This window comes from Ruditapes philippinarum, unplaced genomic scaffold (genome assembly GCF_026571515.1).
Source record: "Ruditapes philippinarum isolate M1 unplaced genomic scaffold, ASM2657151v2 ctg3921_1_1_1_1, whole genome shotgun sequence".
Taxonomy (NCBI): domain Eukaryota; kingdom Metazoa; phylum Mollusca; class Bivalvia; order Venerida; family Veneridae; genus Ruditapes; species Ruditapes philippinarum.
The window spans coordinates 13,527-36,148 of NW_026855843.1; the positions used below are offsets into that span (position 1 = coordinate 13,527).

Sequence of the window (22,622 nt, forward strand, 5' to 3'; positions counted from 1 at the left end):
ATGGCTGGAACCCTTCGTTTAGTACCATTCAAGGGAGAATGTGGTAAAGATACAGATTTTCTTAGACGTTTCGACCAGTACTGTGCGTGTACGAATTTTAGGGGAGTGACAAGCTTTTTCTGAACCTGCTTTATATTTTGAAAAAAATTGCTAGACTCTATATTGAAAACCAGTCACCGTCTTCAACAACACTTTATGAATTGAAACTATTCAAAAGAAACCCTGTGTATCTAAACATTTTCAGTATGAAGCTGGAAATTTTGAAAATTTCTATCGCGATTAGAGGCAGAAACTTTCAAAACTGAAATAACTGAAGACCTACAAGTCCAGATGGCATTTAATGGTCTACATCATAGTGTAAGTTCTGCGATTTTAACTCATAGACCAAAGTTTTTGTCAGAAGTTAACAATCTTGCGAATCAATTAACAAATGTAAGACACACAGCACCAGTAGCTTCTTCAAGTAATTCCTTTACAAATTCAGTGTACATTTCAACAAAATCAGTTGCACAATTAACAACTGTTATGACAAAACAACAACAGCAACATCCTTTGTAGGAATTACAGTTCTCATCATGCACATCACCAACAGTACAACAACCTCAGTTCATTTAGGAAAGGGAAGCATGTTCACGTTTTGGAGGTATTTGCACTTCTTATTTATATTTAAGAGCAATATGTAGCATTTATAAAACTTGTAATTTAGGTGGTCTAAAAATCACTTCAAATATTAATGTAAGACTGGTCGCAATAATAATCAGGTAAATTTCTGTTACGGTTTTGCGCCTATCTGCAGGTGTGAGTCTATCAAACTAGTAGATGGGCGCAATGTTATAAATTGACTTTGATGTAATCGTGCTTCAAAGAATAACAGAAGGAAATATTTCGCTATAAACAATACCGATAACACTGAAGTTAAAGCCAAATAAAGCTAAAGAAGCTTAAGTTAAAGCCAATTTTTCTGTGGTGATACTAAGAAATAATGTTGTTGTTTCTGTCAATCACATCATCTGACACGGGTGATTAAGTGTCTTGTATTAGTTAATCATTCATTTACTCCCTGGTGACAATCCTCAGTATTTATTCAAGAGAACTTAGACCATATTGCAGAAATGCTTAAATGCCTTACAAAAGCTGGTCTGAAACTTTCACCAAATAAATGCTTATTAACTCAAGAGAAATTGCATTATTTAGGTCTTGTTATCAGTTACGCTGGCATAGAAGCAGGCTCTAGAAAATTTGAAAAAAAAAACAACAAAATTTAATTGCACCCATATTACTCAAAAAGGTGTTGTAAGCTAACATGGTCTGACAAATTAAATGCAGTATAAAAATTCATTTTAGGTAAATAAATTTGTTTGTTTTTTAATTATTAAAAACCCTTTACTTCGTCTGAAGATGAAGACTGTACGAAGCCTTACAAGCACTAAGATTGCACTTACAACAGCACCATTACTTGCTTTGCCTGACATGGAGAAACCTTTTACAGTGACATGCGATGCTTCTAGGTCCGGTTAAGGTTTTTGATTAAAGGATAATTGTATAGAATAGTAGAGCTTTACAGGCAGCTGAAAAAAAATCATACAAATAATAGGAATATTTGGCTATTGTTGAGGGAATTAAGGCGTATAAAGCATATTTGTCAACAACTGTTATGTAATTCACTTTTGTAACTTACCATATAGCATTAAAAACGCTTAATTCTTTGAATAACTTTATGAATGGTAGGATTTCGAGATGATATATTTTGCTTTGGCTGTAACAGATATGAATTCGTTTATCGCAAAGGGGAGAACTATAATGCAGATGCATTATCTCGTTACACCCATGAAACCGAAACCTCTAAAAGATCAGGAGAGACAGACACTGGCTATGAAGGACTGGTAAACAGTAAACACTCTTTTATGGCTTTGTAAGACAACAGTTCTTCAGAAAAATGAACACCTTTTAAAACACTTTGAAACGTGAAACGTTATCTTCCTAAACCGAAACATACAAGTTCTCATGCTAGCATTGTCCAGGCTAATTAAAAAGTTTGAGAGGGGTAAGTTTGGTGGAAGAAACTCCATCATCGTACTTTGTTTAGACTGAACATAGCGAATGACTTGAAGCAAATATTGAATATGACGGAGGAGCAAATGTCTGTTGGCTGAAGTCGATTCTTCACAGCAACAATCAGACAATACAGCTGGGGAGCCTTTGTTTGATCTAATTAAACTTTAAAAGCAGTGCTTGGACTTAAACTACATTTATGAATGTTTAGCTGAAAACAAAATACATGATCCAAAACGTAGAACGAAACAGATTATTTTCATCTACTTGATGGCATTTTAATTTATTACTTTCAAAACAGGGATAAGAAAAAACCTACTGATGAACGTTTCATTGTTTCTGTTCCGTCCATGAGTAATCGTTATAAAGTTATGCTAGCAATTTGAGCTCATATGTCAACTGTTAAGTTAGTCGAAATATGCCCGTAGATACACATACCTCAAATGAATCCTTTTATACATAGTGGCAGATTATGTTTATAAAACAATTTATAACTGAAAAAAACTTCACAAGCACAACATATCTATTCGACTGGTATCCTGATATTTTGTTACTGCTGCCATTGGCTCCAATCTATGCAAGCATTAAACACACTTTACTGTTGTCACATTACTTCGAAATTCGGAACACACAGCCTGTCAGAAATACAAAATCAGTTTAAATGCATAATAAGTACTGCTAATAATTTTAAAGCATTTTCGACAGATATGATTCTGACTGTCAGAGTTTAATGATGTAATGAAATGAGTTTCTTCACTGCAAATAAAGCTAGTTTTTTATATATCTTCTAATGTCACGCTTTGTTTTTTAAATAATCTGTTTTGAAATATTCGTATTTGATCTTGGAAAGATTTATTTAAACAATGAAAGGTTGAATGTCAAATACTGCACAATACTGCCAGTGCTCAGAAATGAGCGATGATACTCTTATACAAATCAACCGTAATATATTTAGCTCCTTCACTATTTCTCTTACTACATGTATAATTTATTCTAAAGTGATTGAAACAGTTTTCCTCGATTTTTGCACCAATCATTACATTGTAAATGGCAGTCGTCGAATTCATTGGAGTTAGGACAATATTTTTAAGTATATTTTGCATCGGAATTCAAATGGACAATCAAGTTTCACTGACACTAGAAAGAATTAAAATGACCATCAATAGAATTGTAATTGCCATTTTCTAAAACGTCATTTGCTTCGAAAAGTTTATAATTAAAACAAAATTGGTAAAAATGGAGCGGATTAACCTTTCCCCATATAACTTTGCAAAGTCAATCCATGGTCTTCTGATTTTGATTTTTTTATACAAATGATGTTTCCAATTTATTGATTTAATGCGATGTTTGTTTCCTCATATGACAGTAAATATTGAAATATGATTACTATGTTTACATAGCAATATAGACATAAAGATGCACACATTAACAAAGGGCATATTACAAATATTCTGTTACGGCCACATGGTCAAAGACAGCTTTCGCAAAATGTTTTCAGTTGTTGGAGATAAAATCATACTTTTTGTTATTAGTTAATTGTCTTAGTAAAGCTATTCTTTTAGTTCTTTCGTTGTCTTTTTTCCTTTGTCCTCTTTTATAAGTTAGAGTACATTCATACCTGGCTTTGCGTCTATAATTACTACGAACAGCCCAGTGATGTTTATTTTGTTGAATGGTGATGCCTTTGGAATTCTTTTCAACCACCAATATTCCGTTTCGAATACTATAACAATGTGGTAAAAATGCGAAATGTTTTAATTGCCATGAATACAGATTTTGCTTATATGGCCTATATTAATTATATGTTCGTCTGCATCAACCAGGTTTGGCTGTTTGTCCACCAACTCAGAATCTGATAATGTACACATTTTATCAGTGTTTTTTTTCAGCTTCGGGATCAAAGTATATATTATATTTCCATTCTTATCCCTTTTAGATAAACTGCTTCCAGGGATGCCGATATTCTATGAAAGAAACACAACAAAAATAAGAAAATAAAAAAAAAAGAAAAAAAAATCAAAACAAAAAAGATATTGTAAGTGATAATTAAATATTTTTAAACATCGTCCAATATATATTTTTTATTGATATCATAAATCATTTAGATTACTTACCGAAATATAATCTACGAATGATTAAATTTGAAGAAAAGTTTATCAGCGACATGTTATTGTACAAAAAACAGTACTGGAGCCGTATCGTTTAAATTTATGTTAGTTGGTTACGAGCCAAAACAAAATGTGTAACTTTCTATTGTTTACTTTGTAGTGTTCTTAAAGGAAACATTAAATCTTAGCGCTTTGATGTTTTGTAAAGATGTACCGCAATATCAGCTGAAGATGACTGTCCTGCTTTGTTTGAGGTGCTCTGGTGCTCTATAATTACAGGAATGAGTAGACGTTAACGATTCTACCAGACCTAAAACAAGAAATTATAAGAATTAAATATTTAAAAACAAATCCTAAGATGTCGAAATTATTATTTCAATTCCAGTCTGAAAATATATAATATTAACATAAAAATGACGAGAGAAACTAAAATCAATTTAATATAGCTGCACCGACATTTCCTCTAGATTTGGCATAGGTTGCACAAACTACAATTGATCAGTTTCAAATTTTTTATTGATAAAATCAATTAATAAATGCCATTTATTTTATGCTTTTCAGTGGATTACTGATTTATCCGTGAAAATTATATTTGGTAATTTCACAGTGAAAATTATCAAAATATAATTTCACTCTTTTTAATGACGAAACTACTTTTTTAAGACTTTTCCCATGTGGTACCTCAATTTTATTTTTGCTGACAATTCTGACAATGTCAGGCTGTTTAAAGAAAAAGCAAAGCTGAAATTGATAAATAACTTAATGTCAAAAGTAATAAAAAGAAGAAAACTTACTTCTAGATCTATTCATTCAAATTCCAATCACAAAATTTCGTCTCTAAATTTTTTTGTTTCATTTTTAGTCTGAAAAATACATTCCTTCCCCATGCAAAACTGCTCTTGATGACATTTGGGCATATTAAAGTATCCTACGAGCAATAACTGCCGTATGCTTTATGAAAAATTGAAAAGCATTGACAGCCATCACTCGAAAAATAAGTAAAACAACCCAGCGTTCTTGAGCAAGCTTCCAAGTTTTCCATTTTCCTAGCTCCTTTTCTGAATGTTTTCACATCTGTCAACACTTATTTTTTGTCTGTTACAATCCTCAAATAAGTTTTCTTTCTTTTAAAAAGGTGTACGACTAACAAATCCAAATTATATCCCTCTGAATCTTACACAATTATTTTCATCCCATGAAATACACAACTTTAAAAAATGGCTGCCGCTTAAAATTTACAAAGCCGGGTCTAATATAAATTCGCAGTAAGTAACAGAAATATGGATGGATGGTTGGACTTTTTCCCCTACAAGAATTGTTTGTCTTTATTATTTAAAACAAGTGATCATTCATATTTTTTTAATAAAATGAATAAAAATCACCGTCATTTAATGTTGATTGGCGGACTTATTTTTCAGCTCAAGACTTCTTGTTTTTAAAGAGAAATTCAGACTAAATGGGGCTCTCAATGGGGGATATAGTTTTAATATTAACGTTAAAGTTATGGAAATTTCGTTTTAACTTGTTTTTAAGCATAAAATAAAAAGAAAATTTGTCTGTTTGTTGTGTAAGATGTAATTTTATTTCATCTCGTGAACTTTAAAAACAGTATTCTCACTCGTGGCTACGCCACTCGTGAGAATACTGTTTTTAAAGCCCACTCGATGAAATAAAATTTCATCTTACACACAAACAAACAAATATCCTCTATTTCTTCTTTTTCGTAATATCGAGGGTTGTCCCAGTAAGTCATGGACAACAGTGTTTAAATATAGAATACTTCATGGACTCCGAAATATTTTCCTGGTAATTAATACGCCATTGCTGAACAAACATGTTAAATAACCAGCATGGTATCATGTAATTTGATTATAGATAACAAATTATACGACTTATAGGTAACACAATGCGGCCCACGCTCCAACGTATTGCTTTACCTTTTAAAAGTATCACCTTTGTAAGGATACACTTTTAATTTCCAGCCATTTTCTTATACGAGATATACGCATATTGTCATTGTGAATTCTTAGATCACACAATATAAAACTGACTAGAATGTCTGAGATACAGAGAACTGTTAAATGTATTTCTTAGTAAAAATAAATCGTTAATTATTGTCACTGTTCAAGATCGCTTGACTAAAGGCGTCAAATTGTTGCTAAATATTTTCATCACATGTTACATATTTTGTATGACACTTGCACATCCAAGGGTATACGTTGTAACTCTGACACATTTTCAATAGAAAAACTATGATAGTCAGGCGATACAGTTTAAGATAAAGTGTTTGTTATGAATCCAAAACTCTCTCCTCATATACGTAAGGATTATACATCTTGTTCTTCTTATTTTCCTCCTAAAATCCCTATGAAATACAACAACGTATTTGTCAATATAATGTATAGAAGACATCGTTTTAAAATTGACTTTGATGAGTGTAAAGTCTAAAGATATTTTAATGAATCTAAATAGGGACAATAGTTGGTTTTAAAAACGAAATAGTTTTGAAAGCATACATATCAATATTTTTTACTCGACTTAGCTGCATATTTAACTTGTTAGAAATAATCTGAAAATTTTCAGGGCTATGCATATCTTGAATTGTGTACATTTCTTAACATAAACATGTACTCTAAACGAATTTGTTCGTATTTTACTTTTTTATAGAAACAAATTTTGAATAAAAATCAATGTCTGCTAATAACAAACTCGCTTGGATCTTCCAACTGTATCCTTATAATGATCAGGAATTCCTTGCATGCGAATCAGAAACTTGTTCTTTATATAAGAAGCGTTTCTAGACAACCAAACAAAATCTATTTTCAAAATAAAGCCACATAAAATGAAGAGGAAAATCTTTTACGTGTAACTACTCGTGTATGTAATGCTTGAACATGCATGATTTGCATATACAGATTTCTGTCGTCAGTAACAGATATGTTTAACTGTCATTCTTCATGCCATGTTTTCTATACCTTTTTTGATTGGTTTTTGTTGTGGGTGTTTAGTTTTGTTTTTTACAGCTACAAACATCTTTTTCATGCATTGATTGGTGTCTTTGTGAACGGGGTGACTACAATCTGCAAATATCATTGACTTATTGATTAAATGCTTTTTTATATTCATTTAAACGGTGTGTATAGAAGTTCTTTTAAGTTTATTCAACCACTTTTAATGCATGCCAATGAAATACAGTCAGTAGAAAATATCAGATCTATGAAAAGCTTGTCTTTTGTTTGAAGTTGTAAATATGTAATTTTCTTCAATTTTCGCTAAGATATGAGGTCCTTATAAGCATTTATTCATTATAAATTGTTCGCTATGATAATGTTTTATTTATCAAATAAAGAAGAGCAGCAAGATTTGGACCAAAACAAGTTGTTCCCAATAACCAGAAGTCCGCTTTAACAGAGTTCGCTACAAAGCATGATTGTTGACAATAAATATGACCTGGTGGTCACGCCATCTTAACATTCTGTTAAAAAATGTTACCTTTTTCATAGTTCTTAATATCTACTTTGTTTTGTTCAATGTTTTTGTCAGTGACAAAAGGTACACAATTGCAGTATATACAGAAGTATTAATTTATAAATCAATTATCTTCCCTTAAATGTTTATCAAGCACAGACATATCACATGGAAATTGAATCACTTAATTATGTTGAAATAGTCTTAAGGTGCATTATTCAAGTTTCAAATAACTTGGTAGAGTTACTCTAATGGTAATATAAATAAATGATATGAAGGTAATTATATAAAAGCTACAAGTGATATTTTAACTTTATACACAACACTAAATTACAGTAACTGTACTTACTCTCAACAAGCAAAAATATTTTTATTCTAATTATTCTATCTTTACTTATCTCAACTAATTTGCATGTATATAATAATTAATGCATTGTTCTTCACAGCAGCACTCGGTGAGATTCATTTGTGTGGATTTGTGTGGATGATGGCGTATATCTTATTTGTGTAAAAGGTTAAAGATCCTACAGATCTGTAAGTTGATATTTTATTTCTATGAGAGTAATGTTTTAAATATATTAGGTACTTTGATGAATTATTGAATTCTAATAACTTTTGCATTGTTACAACTAAATGTAAGTACAGGGACCACTGTTTCATTGAGTAATGGACTGCTATGATTAAGAACTATGAACTTAGCTATGAACTATGTTATTGATATAATTGGAGATGTATAAATATCTGTGGATTTGAACCATGAGTTAGTTTGGGTATTTACCTACTCCAGGTAAAATGTTTATTTATTATGAACGATATAAAAGAGGGATAACTCTTTATATGACTTATAAGAATCTCCAATCATTTGGTAAGGATTGCTACTATTTACTATTTCAGTGCCTACCTTGTTGACATGCTTATATGATTACGTAGACTGATGGTTGGTAACTTGGTTTACAAGATGTACCGGTATACTTTGTGAATATGTCAGATGAGCTGTTGTAAATAATGTAAACATTTGGTTTGTCAATAAACTGCATATGATCGAACCTGAAGAGAAGATTTTGTATATATTGATACCCCTGAAGAGATACCCCAAAATTACACTTGTAATGTTTATGCAAAACGGAGCACATATAACACGGAGTCTGAAGATTTTGCTTAGTTAACACGATTAAATCATGTGTCGGCATACATATTTTCTACTGTTTTATTAAGCAGTAATATATAAAAAAAATCATACCCTTATAAAGATAATTAATAATATTCGCCGGATGACTTGAAACTTTCACCATTTTCATTTCTAAGTGTTGAATTCTGATTAAGCTGTTGCTCGAGGCCGTGCACGGTAACCTTAACCTTCACTTCCTGGTACCGTCCATGAACAGGCTCAAACCGATCCTGTAACATTTTCAATTTTGTCGTATCGACCGTTCTTTTAGGATTCCGTTTTTTCTATTTTAACCCTTTTGCTGCCAGAGGGTTATTTATTTATTGATCACCTATTTGCCAGAAGGTTTTCTAAGAAATTACTATATTATCAATTAATATAATTATTATTATTTGTTATTAGTATTATAATAATTATATATGTTTCCAAATCTGATAGTATATGATAATTATTGTCGATGGTATAATTATCTATATATTTATTATTATTATTATCATTATTATAATTATTATAATTAGTCCTCTACCGGTTTATTCGGAGGGGACTTTAGGTTTACCCTCCGTCCGTCTGTCCGTCCGTCCGTCCGTCCGTATGTCTGTCAGTCCGTCAGTCCGTCCGTCCACAAAATTGGATCCCGCGATAACTTGAAAAGTACTGAAAATATTTTTATGAAACTTGATATATGGATAGATGGCAGTATGGAGATTATGCACGTCTTTTTTTTCTTCTTCCTATGTTGAAAATTCTGGTTGCTATGGCAACAAATAGTCTAAAAATATGGCAAATTTAACACATAAACTGGATCCAGTGATAACTCAAAAAGTACTGAAAATATTTTTATGAAACTTGAAATATGGGTAGATGGGAGTCTGGAGATTATGCACATCTTTTTCTTTTCTTCCTATGTTGAAAATTCTGGTTGCTATGGCAACAAATAGCCTGAATTTCAAGATTTCTGATTTAAATTTTTCAGCTTTTTCACTATAAGTTCTTTATTTCTAAAGGTGTTTACTTCAAACTTTAAATATAAGTTTCTGGTCATCACCCACATCATATGTGACAAGGTTTACAACTCTAGCACAAAAATTATCAGTATTACCTCCCTTGAACTTAGAATTTTTATGAAAAAAAAATGTTGTCTTTTTTAAATAACTTCTTTATTTCCTAATGTATCTACTTCAAACTTCATATATATGTATCTTATTATCACTCAACATTTTTGAGAAGGTTAAATACTCTAGCAAGACTATTTTCAGAATTATGTCCCCCTTAAACTTAGATTTTTTTCGAGAAATTGGTATTTTTCACTCCAACTTCTGTATCTACTTCAAACTTCATATATATGTATCTTATTATCACTCAACATTTTTGAGAAGGTTAAATACTCTAGCAAGACTATTTCCAGAATTATGTCCCCCTTGAACTTAGATTTTTTTCGAGAAATTGGTATTTTTCACTCCAACTTCTTCATTCCTTATAGGATTTACTTCAAATTCCCACATCATAATAATATGACTGGGTTGTATAAACATAATTTCCTTACTAGGTATGGAAACTTAACACATTACTGTGATATAGACAAACTTAGAACTCAAAAGATTTAAGTTCATTCATGTCATTCATTCACTGGTTGAATGGCCAATGGCCCATCAGAATGTTGCTGGGGTTCTAACCGGTAGGGGACTTATGGATTGCTTGCAATACTATGATAATTGATTGTTATTATTATTATTATTATTATTATTATAGAAACGGCAAAAGCCGTCCATATGGCAAATACGCCGAAAATAATAGGGACGTCATATGCTGTCCCTATGGCAGTACGTCCATGCGTTTCCTTACATAATTATATTAATTAATTATATTACTATCTATAAATTGACAGTATATTGGACACCGAGCATTTATGAAGCTGCAAGGACGTGAAGACGAATCAGAAAAACTTAACAGGGATGCACTTACTATTGCACGGCGAGTTGCTGACAAGTACGGTAAACTGATTGCAGGAGGTCTGTCTGACACACCTTTGTATTCTAAGGACGACAAGGAAAGTCATCAAACGATATATGAAATATTCAAGGTGACGTCATTTTCATCACGTGATATAAATATATTGACGTTTTAACAAAAACTTGCAATTTGAATATAATACGATTGGATAAGAAAATAGATCTTTAAAACATCATTTGATGTGCTAAAATTGTGTTAGTATAAGTAAACAAATTTATTTAAGTATAATTTAATGAAAGCTTGAAGATTGTACCAATCTCGCGTTTGTTTCCAGGAATAAATTAAGGAACACTTCCAAATAGGAAAATTCAATCATGGCATCTCAAACGAAGACACACATTTTAACCACTTGACTAACTCATCTCTGAATGCTGACAAGCCACTTCGTCATTTCCCGGACTAAATATTCTGCGTAAAAGAAAATATTTGCTTAATGATATTTTAGTTATGGAAATGCACTTTTATAAATGTCAGGAGCAAGTGAAGGAGGGGTAGATTATATAATTGGAGAGTCATTTGATTCCTACGGTGAGGCACAGCTCGCCTTGAGGGCTATAAAGGAATACGGGAAAGGTAAGATCAACTCAAGAGTCCTTTAAGAAGTGTTTGTATAACTTGTATTTGTCCAACTGAGGGCTATAAGAGAATTTGTAAATGGTAATGTTACAGGTAGAGCGTTGTAGTGTGAATCGGGCGACCTAGACTCGATTCCCAGACAATGCATGTCACTTTCGTTGTCATTGATCATGGAATCCTTTTACGGTCATTCACACTATACCTCTTCTCTGGCATGAACAGAAGTTACCAGTTCCTTGCGAATGTGAAGGCAACAAGTACTGACAAACAAGTTAACAACCTGCCTAGGAAAGAGGCGGTAGCTGAAGTGTGATCTGGTTAATCAAATGTAACTTGATCAACTGTATAACTTACTGCCATGTTCCGGACACCACAATCATCAATTTTTTGGGTGCAATAAAATATTCTGGATTACATTTACCTAATGCTTTATGATTCATCAATAAAAACACCTGGAAAAAAACACATTAGATATCAATCTATGCAAAAAGAAGCGTTAGACAAGTTCAATACGACGACAATACAGTCAGCAAATCACTTTCCTGATCAAAAGTAAGATCTTTTAATTAAAAACATATGCAAAAAAGACATACACTGTAGTACATTTACTTCTTATTTACCTTTTGAGATCAGGTTGTCTGGCGGTGATCACAATGGCGGCACATATTCCGGACTATACAACGGATGGTCTTGTTCGTTTCTTTAAAAAAAAATGCCAGTTTTTTTTTAATGACACTATATATCCATATTGTGACAACCTGTAGTGTGTAGAGTTTAAAACATATCAACATAATTATATGCTTTGTGTGAAGTCAATATATTGGTCTATGCTGTGGAAATTATCCTAGTTTGATACGTGAGGTGGCCGAGGTCTATGGAAAGAAACCACCAGCTTCAAAATACGCATGGATATCTGGGGAAGTCCCTAAAACTGAAAGAGGGAAGAAAATTAGACGGTTTATGGTTGGAGAATAGTTATTTGATTCTTTTTTGTTGATTTTGTAATAAAGTCAAGATTGAGGACGAATATAATCCCAAATGAATTTATAATCAATGTGTGGTTATGGAAAATCATTTATTGATAAAAATTTGATGTGTATATTTATATATGTAACATATTATGAACATAAAAGATAAAACCTTTAACAGCATTTTTACGAACTAAAATTAAATTTAATATATCTATGGACACTTCAGTGCAATTTAAATAGTCAATTGTGTATGTAAAAGCAAAATACAAAAGTTTCGCTGCCAAAGTTAACATAGCGAGTTTGTGTTGTAGTGTATTCAGCACTCAAAACGATTCGTTCTGGTCAAGATAAAATCGTCGTAAGAAATAAATGAACGTCGGATGAAAAATGTTGCATAAATTCAATTATTTTTTTTGCAGCTCCTTAATTTCACATGGCAATCATTTATATGTCACACTGATGGAATATTTAAGTTATAGCATATATACCCGGCGGTGATTGGTTAATATCCAAATAATTACCCGTAATATGGTATATGGAAAATAAGAACAGATATAGGGGACTATATCAGAATATAATAGAAAAATAAGGTTTTATCTTCAAGTCTCATTCATCAAAAAGAAAGAATTCAATTACAACGAATGAGATAGAATAATCGAATAAAATATCCAATTCCTGTTGTTTCTCAAGTGTGAAAATGATATTTGTAATTGCGGGATATAAAGCTGGTCCTTGTTTCTTTTCGACAGAATCAGTTGTGTCTGGATATCTCTTAAATTGGTTCCTTCGACAGGTAAGAAGTTCAGTAATCTTGATTATTATTAAATCTAGAAGTTATTTTGCACATATGTGACATTTATTATATAACTGAGACAAAAGGTGATATATTTTTTAATAAATTTAAGTTTTGATATATTTATAATTCATTTAATCATTCGCTCTTTGATTATAGCCTGAATGTAGTTTTATTTTACATATTTTTTTGTATTTTTTTGTGTTATTTTTTGTTCTTGATAAGTAATTACAACCTATGTTTTATTATATTATGAAATAAATTTGTTATAATGAAATAGCTAGCATAATTTATAATACTGACTTCAATTAACAGATCGGAAATTAATATATATAGCTTATTCTGAAGGTAGAACTATTTCCTTTGTCACAAATTTAAAAAATAAGCCAATTGATCGTGATCATATTTTGTAGAAAATCCAAATAATTGTATTACTTTTTTCTACAAGATAGATAAAAAGTGTTAAGAATAGATAAAATCTACAACTTTTCCAAATTAAAGGAATAAAACAAACAAACAAAAATTCACAAAACAAACAAACAAAAATTCACAAGACGGTCTATTGTATGAAAAGCTAATACAGTTTAAAAAAAAAATAAGATAAAGATGTCGTTCTAAGAACATGTAACCTTTCTGGAAATGTTCTTTTTTTTCTCAAGTTTTAAGTTTTTATTGATATCTCAAGGCCCAACTGGGCATGTGAGAAAACAACAATATAACAAATGTTTACAAAACAAAGTAAAGTGATACATAATTGGAATGGCAATGTTATGAACATAATTATGTACATAAAAAAGAGAAAAAAAAAATAGAATAAAAATATAACATATTTATACTTAACAATTTAGAATCGGAGAATGAGATCAAAATGAAAAAAAAAATTATATCAATATGTATTATTAAGCACAAAGATTATTTTCTTACAGAATATAGCTAGATTGAATAAAACATTTTTGCTTTCACTATTCATTAAATTTAAAAAAATTAATAATGTTAGGTCTATGAAAAAATGAATTGTCTAAATATGTCTTTCTCAGGTGTTGAAAATAGGAACAGTGAAATAAATAATGAAATTCATCACCTAACAAATTATCAGAACATAAACAGCACACTCTTAGACTTCTATCCAAATTAAAAAATCTACCTGTTTCGAAGGCATTTTGTGGTTCATACATCTAAATTTGAAAAACGCTATTGCTAAATCTGATGGTAAAATGTTAAAGTATTTTTCAAAACCAAATTGAGTTTTAAAAATTCTATAATTCAAACATTTACTGGATTCATGAATAGAAGATTGCCAATCTTGAATAAACTGATCCTTAATTCTAGCAGAAATAATTTTCTTAAAATGTGGGACAGAACTAACTGTTTTAAAAATCCAATAACTTGACAGACCGAGAGAATCTAAAGAAGTATGCACAAATTTCAACCAAGGAAAATCCACATCAAAATCAGAGTAAAGTTTCTTTGACATGCAATACAGCATAGAACAAATTTTATCTTTTTATCATTAATCAATTTGCCCCAATAGTTCAGAACTCTTGACTTAATTTGCAAAGACAAAGGCAATATTCCTAGCTCGCCTTAAACCATACATGATGGGGTAGATTGCTTCAGTCCGAAAACTAATTTAATATATTTCAATTGGAAACGATCAATTATTTATACATTTTCTACTCCCCAGACCTCGGATCCATATAAAATAATAGGAGCCACCATTGCATCAAATAAACTCAATTGTATATCAAATGGTAAAGAAAGTTTCCGAGACTTTGTTAACACAGAAAACATAGCTTTTCGAGCTTGATCAATCAGTTTTTTTCTTGTGCCTAAAAAATTTCCGTTCTAGATAATTTCTTTTTATCTATTTTTCTTTCGTTTCTTTTTTTTCCTTCTTATATAATTATGTTTCTATATTTATTTCTCTTTTCAGAACTCTTTAAAATGAGACGCACAACCCATTTTTACGTCATGGTGACGTCATTGTGCATGCTTCTTCTGAAAGGTACACGCTCAGATCAGGCAGGCGACAAAGGTGACAAATGCGTCAAACAAGAAAATTATAACTCTTCTCTCAGCACATTAAATATCAATGATCTAAAATTAGATTTAGAGAAATACAATGTAGAATGCATTGTAGATTCATTACCTGTAAAGGCCAGTGACGGTAAAGAAGTCCGAAGCAGTGATTTGGATGACATTGTTGAAGAAGCGTCATACTACAAAGACACAACACCTTCGTCGTCATCTAGACACACTGTCATTGCCTCTAGTAGACATTCCGAGAGAAGAATTGTGCAAGATGCAAGCAGACGGTATGCCAAATTCCAAGACATACGTAGAACTGATAACAGACGCGATACATTAAACAGGAGACATTCTTTCAACCTCGACAGAGAAATAAGAACTAGAAGAGAAGTGCGTGGAGAACATATCAGAAATGAAGGTCGCAGACGACTTGGTTCTATAGATAGACAGACGGCCCTAAGACGTTTGAACCTTCAAGCCCGCAATCGGCGAGAGCGTCGCACCTTGACATGTGGAAATCGTGAAAGCCGGAATAGTGAAGAACTAAGACGAAACAACATTGACAATATGCAGTCGAATACAAGACGTGTTAACCAGAGAAATAGCCAGTTATTTGAAAGGCGGGAAAACCGCGACGCGCTTACAACTTCCAGGAAAGTTCGCGATGTTGAAAGAAGAAATGGCCAAACTTACCGAAACGATTTACAGTCAAATAACGTCATACGAAATTCGAGACAAGAGAGCAGAGAAATTCGCCAAGACGACAAGAGTAGGCGTTCATTTAGAAATATTGATAACAGACGTGATCGAAGAGACAATCGTGAATCTTCAGACATAAGAATCCGTCACACTCGAGAACTTAAACAAGGTAATCAATTTCGATCAAGTCACGATGATAGAATAGTTATCAGAGAGCGGCATGAACTATCTAATGAAAGAGAAAATCGTGAAATTGATGTCGTTCGGCGGGAATCCAGAAGAATTGTAAACGCGGGAACCAAACCAAGCGACAGAAGTGTCGATAATATGAGATATGTTAGAAAAAGAGAAATATCAGCGAGATCTAAAGTTAAGGCACAGTCTGCTGTCAGTCGTGAAATGTCCCAGATTGCAAGACTAGACGATGTTCGGCGCTTGATCAGCAACAAAAGAGATAGGCGAGATGTGCGTCGGTATGACGGTGAAAATTATATGAGGGACAACAACAGACAAATACGCACATACAACAATCGAGAGGTGAGCAAAGTAAGATATTATTTTATATTATATTTTGTTTTTAAATATGTTTGTCTATTACATTTTGTTTTTATGTTATATTTTAACGCCATCTTGATTATAATGCACAGAATAACCGACTCTTCATCTAAAACTTGAGTATTTTAAAGTAAGTGCTTTAATATAACCTGCAAAATTTGACAAATGGTGATGTCGGGCATAAATGCAATAACGCTTAAATTACATGTTTAATGCAAGGTATTATATTAAACTTTCCTTGCAGGGAGTGGGTTTCAAACGTGTAATATTTACGCAATATATATGGGTGCAAGTGTCTACCATTTAGTACCGGCTTCATTGCATTTAGAGACACATAATTACGTCTTTAATTACATGAATTATGCATTATGTTTGTAATATAAGAATGATTTACGTGAGTAAAATCTTTCTGATTTAAAGAGTTTGCATAAAAAGATAGATGAAAGAGATTTCATGTGTACATATTCCAAAAGAGTGATGTCAAGAATTTAATATAAATGTGCTCACTGTGAATAAAGTGGTACATATCAGCTCAGACATCATTTTTTGGTGGAGTTAAAGAATGTTTGCTAATAATGACAGTTCATCTATAAATATTAATTTTAGAAATGCCAAGAAAAAGTATATTGTCGGTAAAGAGTACCAAGCATCGGCAACAACGAAGTAAATTTAAGCGTTATACGTCTTCAACTTTACAATAACATCTAGGCTTTAGCAATGGCGAAGTAAATTTTCAAGTAATGGTTGTTTCCCTTTCAATAAAACATCAGTTTTTCGGACGACGAAGTGAAATTTTCATGCAAATGTTGTTTTCCTTTAACGAAGTAGATTTTAATGCTATGACAGTTTCTTTGAATCAAAGTGTCCAAACGAACGAAGTGTAATTTCTACGTTTTGATTGATAAACTTTAAGCGTTACGGAATTTTAAACGAAGAAAATAAAATGATTGCTCATCTTTAAAATCAAGCGATGCGCAATGTTTTACGTTATATCTCTAAAAAAATTCACTGATAAAATATGCTCTTTTTCTGCTAATTTTGCTAGATTAATGCTGTGAGAGGAATGGGTTACAAACAAGACTCATCATTTGAACACGGATGGAACATGTAAGTACAGTAAAACAACTTCTGTAGAGCAATACCCTGCTGGAGACTCAGACTTTGGTCGTTGCTGAGAGGTATAGCTCTAGAGTGGTTAAATTGATACTGTTGTTGTAAAGAGGTGATTGCTGAACAGAGGGTCGCTTTAGAGAGGTTGCTATGTATATCAATCTATATTTCTTCTGTTGTACCGATTGATGATATCAACAATTATTTGTTATTTTTGTCATTCTATAATATGCAATTTTAACAATGTTTTTTTTTATGATAAAATGCCTGATATTTACTTTTATAATTATGCACGAAAAGTAGGCCGGTTGTTTGGTAAAAAATACTACATGTACGAAAAGTAGGCCGGTTGTTTGGTAAAAGATACTAAATGTACGAAAAGTAGGCCGGTTGTTTGGTAAAAGATACTACATGTACGAAAAGTAGGCCGGTTGTTTGGTAAAAGATACTACATGTACGAAAAGTTAGCCGGTTGTTTGTTAAAAAATACCATTACGATTCTCATGTCCATATTTTGCTTGATCGGGTTTGGAATAATAGTTTGTTTTAATCGTTACTTCGTTATGTATAAACGGATTTAATTCATTAGTGTTGCAACAGTAGCTCTAGACGCTTGTAGAAATGGTGATCACAAAATCGAAAAATATGTCTTTATGTTGTTAACTTGTTGTTGTTTTTTTTTCAACGATTCTTTCATTTTTCATTCAATACCACATATAAATCGATGTAGAAAATGAATTAGACATCTTATAGTGCATTTCCGCGGGTGAAAAGGCGTGATTTTGGCATTTAATAGTTCAAGCGTATTGGCCGGTATATGCCACACGGTATTTAGTGTGGTGCTCCAACACCTTTTTTTTGGTCTCACTCATGATAAACTCTGTACACCAGTTTAGAATGATTTCAAATCTCACAGGAAAATCGGCTGTTTCTAGAAAATCCGTGTAGTTAGTTTACAAAATGTCGTATGATGATTATACTTTTATATGCTTGACAAATGTAATTTCATTCCATTATTTACTTTCTAGGGATGGAATTGGGATAACCAGAGCAATAGTTGTAGGTTTCGTAGGAATTCTCGGACGAAAGATCTGGCAAAAGCAGGCGTAGAGTATAATTTTTAGAAGAAACCCAAACCGGCGTTAGACACATCGACCCATACTGCAAGATTTTAAAACGATTAAAGCTTATATAAAATTTGACCAAACTGTAATTGCGCACATGGCGCTTAAACTAAGCATTTTGTAAATCAAACTTATTAAGAAAAGTACATTGCGCTTTTACACATTTTGTAAAGCAAACTTACCAAGGAAAAGTACATTGCGCTTTTACACATTTTGTAAATCAAACTTACCAACGAAAAGTACATTGCGCTTTTACACATTTTGTAAATCAAACTTACTAGTAAAAGAGTAGAAGCATTGTCGTGGTGTTTGAGTTGTTATCTGTTTTAAACAACATGCCATTCAAAAAGTGCCAGGTTAATTGAAGTTGCATAAAGTGACATAACGAATGAATCATACAACAATAAGTGGGCTAAATGCATGTTGATGAGTCAGATACAAAAATAGACTTCCCGTTTTGTTAAACTCTAACTTGTCACTCAAGTGTCACAACTGTTTTCACTTTTCCTCCTGGGATTCGCAGTTGTAAGAATAGTAATCCGGGAACCAAACATGGCGTCAAAATGATATGCAATTGCTTGTTAAAATCTATATCAACTTCACTAATACATATGTTGTCCACTTGTTTGCTTAGACTTAGTCTGTATTGGGTTCTATTTTGTGTGTAGGGGTCTTTTTACGTTCATTTTTTAATACATTGTAGATTTTTTTAACAAAAACTTGAAATCGCTGTTGTTAATTTTCAGTTCGACTGCAAATTTAAGAATGCGTGCAGGTATTTATTCCCGAATTTTTTGTCGCTTGTTCGTACCATCTATTGACGGAGATCGCCATAAAGCCATATTGAATGAATGCATATACATGTATTTTTTCCTGAAATAGTATAACATAAGAGCGCAGACGATAATTGATCATTGATATTTAAATTATATAGTATATGATTTAACTATAACCTCTCTTCAAGTGACAGCATGCCCATCAAATTGTAAATGCTCAGTGAACAGGTAAAAATAGAAATAATTTGACATTTTGCCACAATTGTGTTCAAAGTTGATTTCACTATTGGAAAATAATCAATAACTTCCGTGGCAAACAGAAATGTCTATAAATATCGTTCAGAATGTAACGAAAACGCCTATTTTTTTTTAAAAAAGTGAGGCAGTCTTTATAATGTAGACAGTTTTAATATTGTATCAATCGAACATAATTTACTAAATATGCATATAACAATTCACCTATAACATGCATAACTATATTGTAAAGAATAGAATAACAACAGGCATTGTCGTAATTTTCTTTCCATGTCTTATAATGATAAGAGTTTTTGGCAATTAATTCAATAGATTTAAAGCATGTTAAAAACAAATATTAAGAAGTTAACGCGATCTCTTTTTAAGAATGTTTTACTCGGAGTAATCTATTCCTAGTAATAGATAAGTAAGTAAATGATATTTTCCATGTTATATTGTAATTATTACTGTTTGATATTGACGAGTAATATGACAATAAAGTCGAGAAGCATCTTTAACAAGATTTGAGCAGTCAGCATAATTGTCATAACCTGTGTGTTCTATTTACAATTATTTCTCAACCTAATATAAGTAGGATTTAACTGGCTACAGTGTTGGATGAGTACATTGTACCTGCAGACGTTTGCAGAAATCATGATCACAAACTAGAAAAATATCACTTTTTCCCCCAACCAGTATAAACATTTTCTTTCCATTCATTGGCGAATATAAATCGGTGTGAAAAGATGAATTAGACGTTTTAAAGTTCATTCCGTTGGTTGAAAAGTCGATATTTTAGCATTTTTTTAGCATTCAAGCGCCTTGTTCGGTATATACGGAATACGGTATTTAGTGTGGTGCTCCAACAGTTTTTAGTCTCACAAATATAACCATTGAGCTTCCGACTTTTGCTTAATGTGATCTTAAATATAAATTGAATCTGATCTTATCGATTTAGCTTTCTTTTTTATTTCAGGCTCTACAAAATCCATATCTTATCCATATTGAACCCCATATATATTTTCCATTTTCAAGTTCAAGCATTCCATATCAAATCCATATTGTACAGTGTAATTTAAAAACATAGTTTTTACATAATACAAAAAAACTGCTTAATTTTTGTGTTTTCTTTAATCTCACGAGTTTGCCCCTTTGAAATTGATGATTTGATATAAACAGGACATTATACATTAATGAGCACAATACTGAGTCTATTGGACTCGTACACAGTTGAAAAACCTATATAAGTTCGACTATCGTCTCGTCCAATATAGGTTTTATGTAAATTGTGCAAAGGATATACACAAGTCGTCAGAAATTTTATACAAATAGTATGAAAAACTCCTTTTTATTAATAAAAATTAAATTTCAGAATTATATTTATTAGATTTTGTTTATCTGTCTTTCATTGAACCTTGACGACAGCAGATAAATACAATAAAAATATATTGTTTGTAAAATAAATAATATCCGAATGTTGCCTATCCGATCGCACATCCAATAAAAACAGACAGCAGAATAATCAACGTGATTAGTGATACATGAAACATCAAAAATGTTATTGCCACTCGAAAAGTCCCCCTTTTTTCGTGACTAATCCCATTCCAGATATTGAGCACTGATATGTAACAGGTAACCATCTCCCGTACAGTAGATATACACGTCACTTTGTCTAGCACGGACACTCGGACGAACAGGCAATGGTGACCCCTCTGTAATGTAAAAGAAAATACAAAAAAAATGAAACACATGAGTATTTATAAGTCTAACAAGCTACATTTTGTCGAAAAAATCTCTGATAATGACATGAAAAAAAGAATGGGCTTCTAAAGCCACTACATGTAATACATACTATATAGTCCTTACGAAAATGAATATATTGCGTCAGGAATGGCCTAGAGCGACACCTAGTTGGATCCTTGTGCAAGCTAGGAATATTTATAACACAAATTTTGCTTAGAACGTATAATTGTTTACGTAAAGAAGCTGTTAAAGAAACTAGCTTAGGAAAGATATTTTTAAACGGAAGGGAGGCACCTAGGGTCTTGCTCCATAGCAAAAATGCAGACTCATTTATTATTTGCAGTCTCTGTTTAACTAAAGACCAGTGACCAAAATAGGATTTGAAACGTAATTCATCACCGGTTCATAAATAATTTTAACATAAAATGCTCATCATTCTCTATTTCATAACGGATGTATTACATATAAAATGTTGATGAATATGTCACATATCGGGTTAGGTCAGAAGACGGACTCTTACGTCATTATCATCCATGACGTTTATGTTGATGAAACTGTCGGAAGGTCTACACGTCAATTTGACGTGCATCATTTCCGATTTGTCAATATTTAAATCTGGCAGTTAGTAGATACTGATCGTTTTTTCGTTGTTGTGTTGTTTTTTTTTTTTGCAAATAGATAAACACTTCTTAATATGTAATGTCTTGGAATCACAGCGCTATATATAGTCCAATAATAGATTTGAATTTGAATTAAAATTAAATGGTTCATTCAAAGGGAGTTTAAACATATAAAATAGTTTATAGCATTTCAAAGTTATTTTGGCATCTATTCAAACTACTCATTTTTTTTTCTCGGTACTGAAATTATGGTTTTCACATGTAACACAGAGTTGCTACGTCGAATGACTTTTCATCCATTAAGGATGTAAATTTTTATATTTTATCAGGCACTGTAACACTTCAAAACTTTCGTACTACAAAACGTCGGGATATTGATAACGAATTTCAACTCAGACATACTATCCGTCCGTATATAAAACTTGTCCTTCCTTTTACACAACATCGTGCCAGTCCACCTGTACGTTAGTCCATCTGTTCGTCTGTCAGTCAGAACAAATTTTTTCATCAACTTCGTTGACACATGCTACTTTTTGCTGTTAATTTACAATTTTTACAAGCGTGTTGGATGAAATTGTTACCGTTTA

The 22,622-nt window shown here is 31.9% G+C and overlaps 3 protein-coding genes across 5 annotated transcripts in view; 2 read left to right on the plus strand and 1 right to left on the minus strand.

The window, feature by feature from the left end:
* LOC132744582 (uncharacterized) lies at positions 1 to 12,357 on the plus strand. Its single transcript, XM_060733340.1, has 7 exons — positions 1 to 77; positions 1,766 to 1,883; positions 10,682 to 10,914; positions 11,046 to 11,068; positions 11,281 to 11,379; positions 12,016 to 12,100; positions 12,195 to 12,357. The coding sequence occupies exons 1-7, from the start codon at positions 1 to 3 to the stop codon at positions 12,355 to 12,357; spliced, it is 798 nt and encodes a 265-aa protein (XP_060589323.1).
* On the plus strand, positions 12,292 to 21,161 carry LOC132744581 (zinc finger CCCH domain-containing protein 13-like). Of its 2 annotated transcripts, none has more exons than XM_060733337.1 (4): positions 12,292 to 13,146; positions 15,080 to 16,419; positions 17,474 to 17,535; positions 18,567 to 21,161. In XM_060733337.1, the coding sequence occupies exons 2-4, from the start codon at positions 15,091 to 15,093 to the stop codon at positions 18,646 to 18,648; spliced, it is 1,473 nt and encodes a 490-aa protein (XP_060589320.1). In that variant the 5' UTR covers positions 12,292 to 13,146; positions 15,080 to 15,090; the 3' UTR covers positions 18,649 to 21,161. The 2 variants fall into 2 exon arrangements, with proteins under 2 accessions (XP_060589320.1, XP_060589321.1); XM_060733338.1 differs by having other exon boundaries at positions 15,080 to 16,410.
* The window catches only part of LOC132744578 (GATA zinc finger domain-containing protein 7-like), a 19,899-nt gene continuing 18,315 nt past the window's right edge, over positions 21,039 to 22,622 (minus strand). For both annotated transcript variants that reach the window (XM_060733335.1, XM_060733334.1), the window contains one exon: positions 21,039 to 21,384. In XM_060733335.1, the coding sequence (XP_060589318.1) occupies positions 21,345 to 21,384 (40 nt within the window). In that variant the 3' untranslated portion in view covers positions 21,039 to 21,344. The remainder of the gene's footprint in view (positions 21,385 to 22,622) is intronic.

Excerpts from the sequence above, each read along its gene's own strand:
- LOC132744582 (XM_060733340.1), top strand. The coding sequence starts at position 1 with ATGGCTGGAACCCTTCGTTTAGTACCATTCAAGGGAGAATGTGGTAAA. Across the intron at positions 78-1,765 it reads TTTCTTAGACGTTTCGACCA|ATATGAATTCGTTTATCGCA; the intron begins GTACTGTGCGTG and ends TGGCTGTAACAG. Across the intron at positions 1,884-10,681 it reads ACACTGGCTATGAAGGACTG|TATATTGGACACCGAGCATT; the intron begins GTAAACAGTAAA and ends ATAAATTGACAG.
- LOC132744581 (XM_060733337.1), top strand. The coding sequence starts at position 15,091 with ATGAGACGCACAACCCATTTTTACGTCATGGTGACGTCATTGTGCATG. Across the intron at positions 16,420-17,473 it reads ACAATCGAGAGGTGAGCAAA|ATTAATGCTGTGAGAGGAAT; the intron begins GTAAGATATTAT and ends TAATTTTGCTAG. Across the intron at positions 17,536-18,566 it reads TTTGAACACGGATGGAACAT|GGATGGAATTGGGATAACCA; the intron begins GTAAGTACAGTA and ends TTTACTTTCTAG.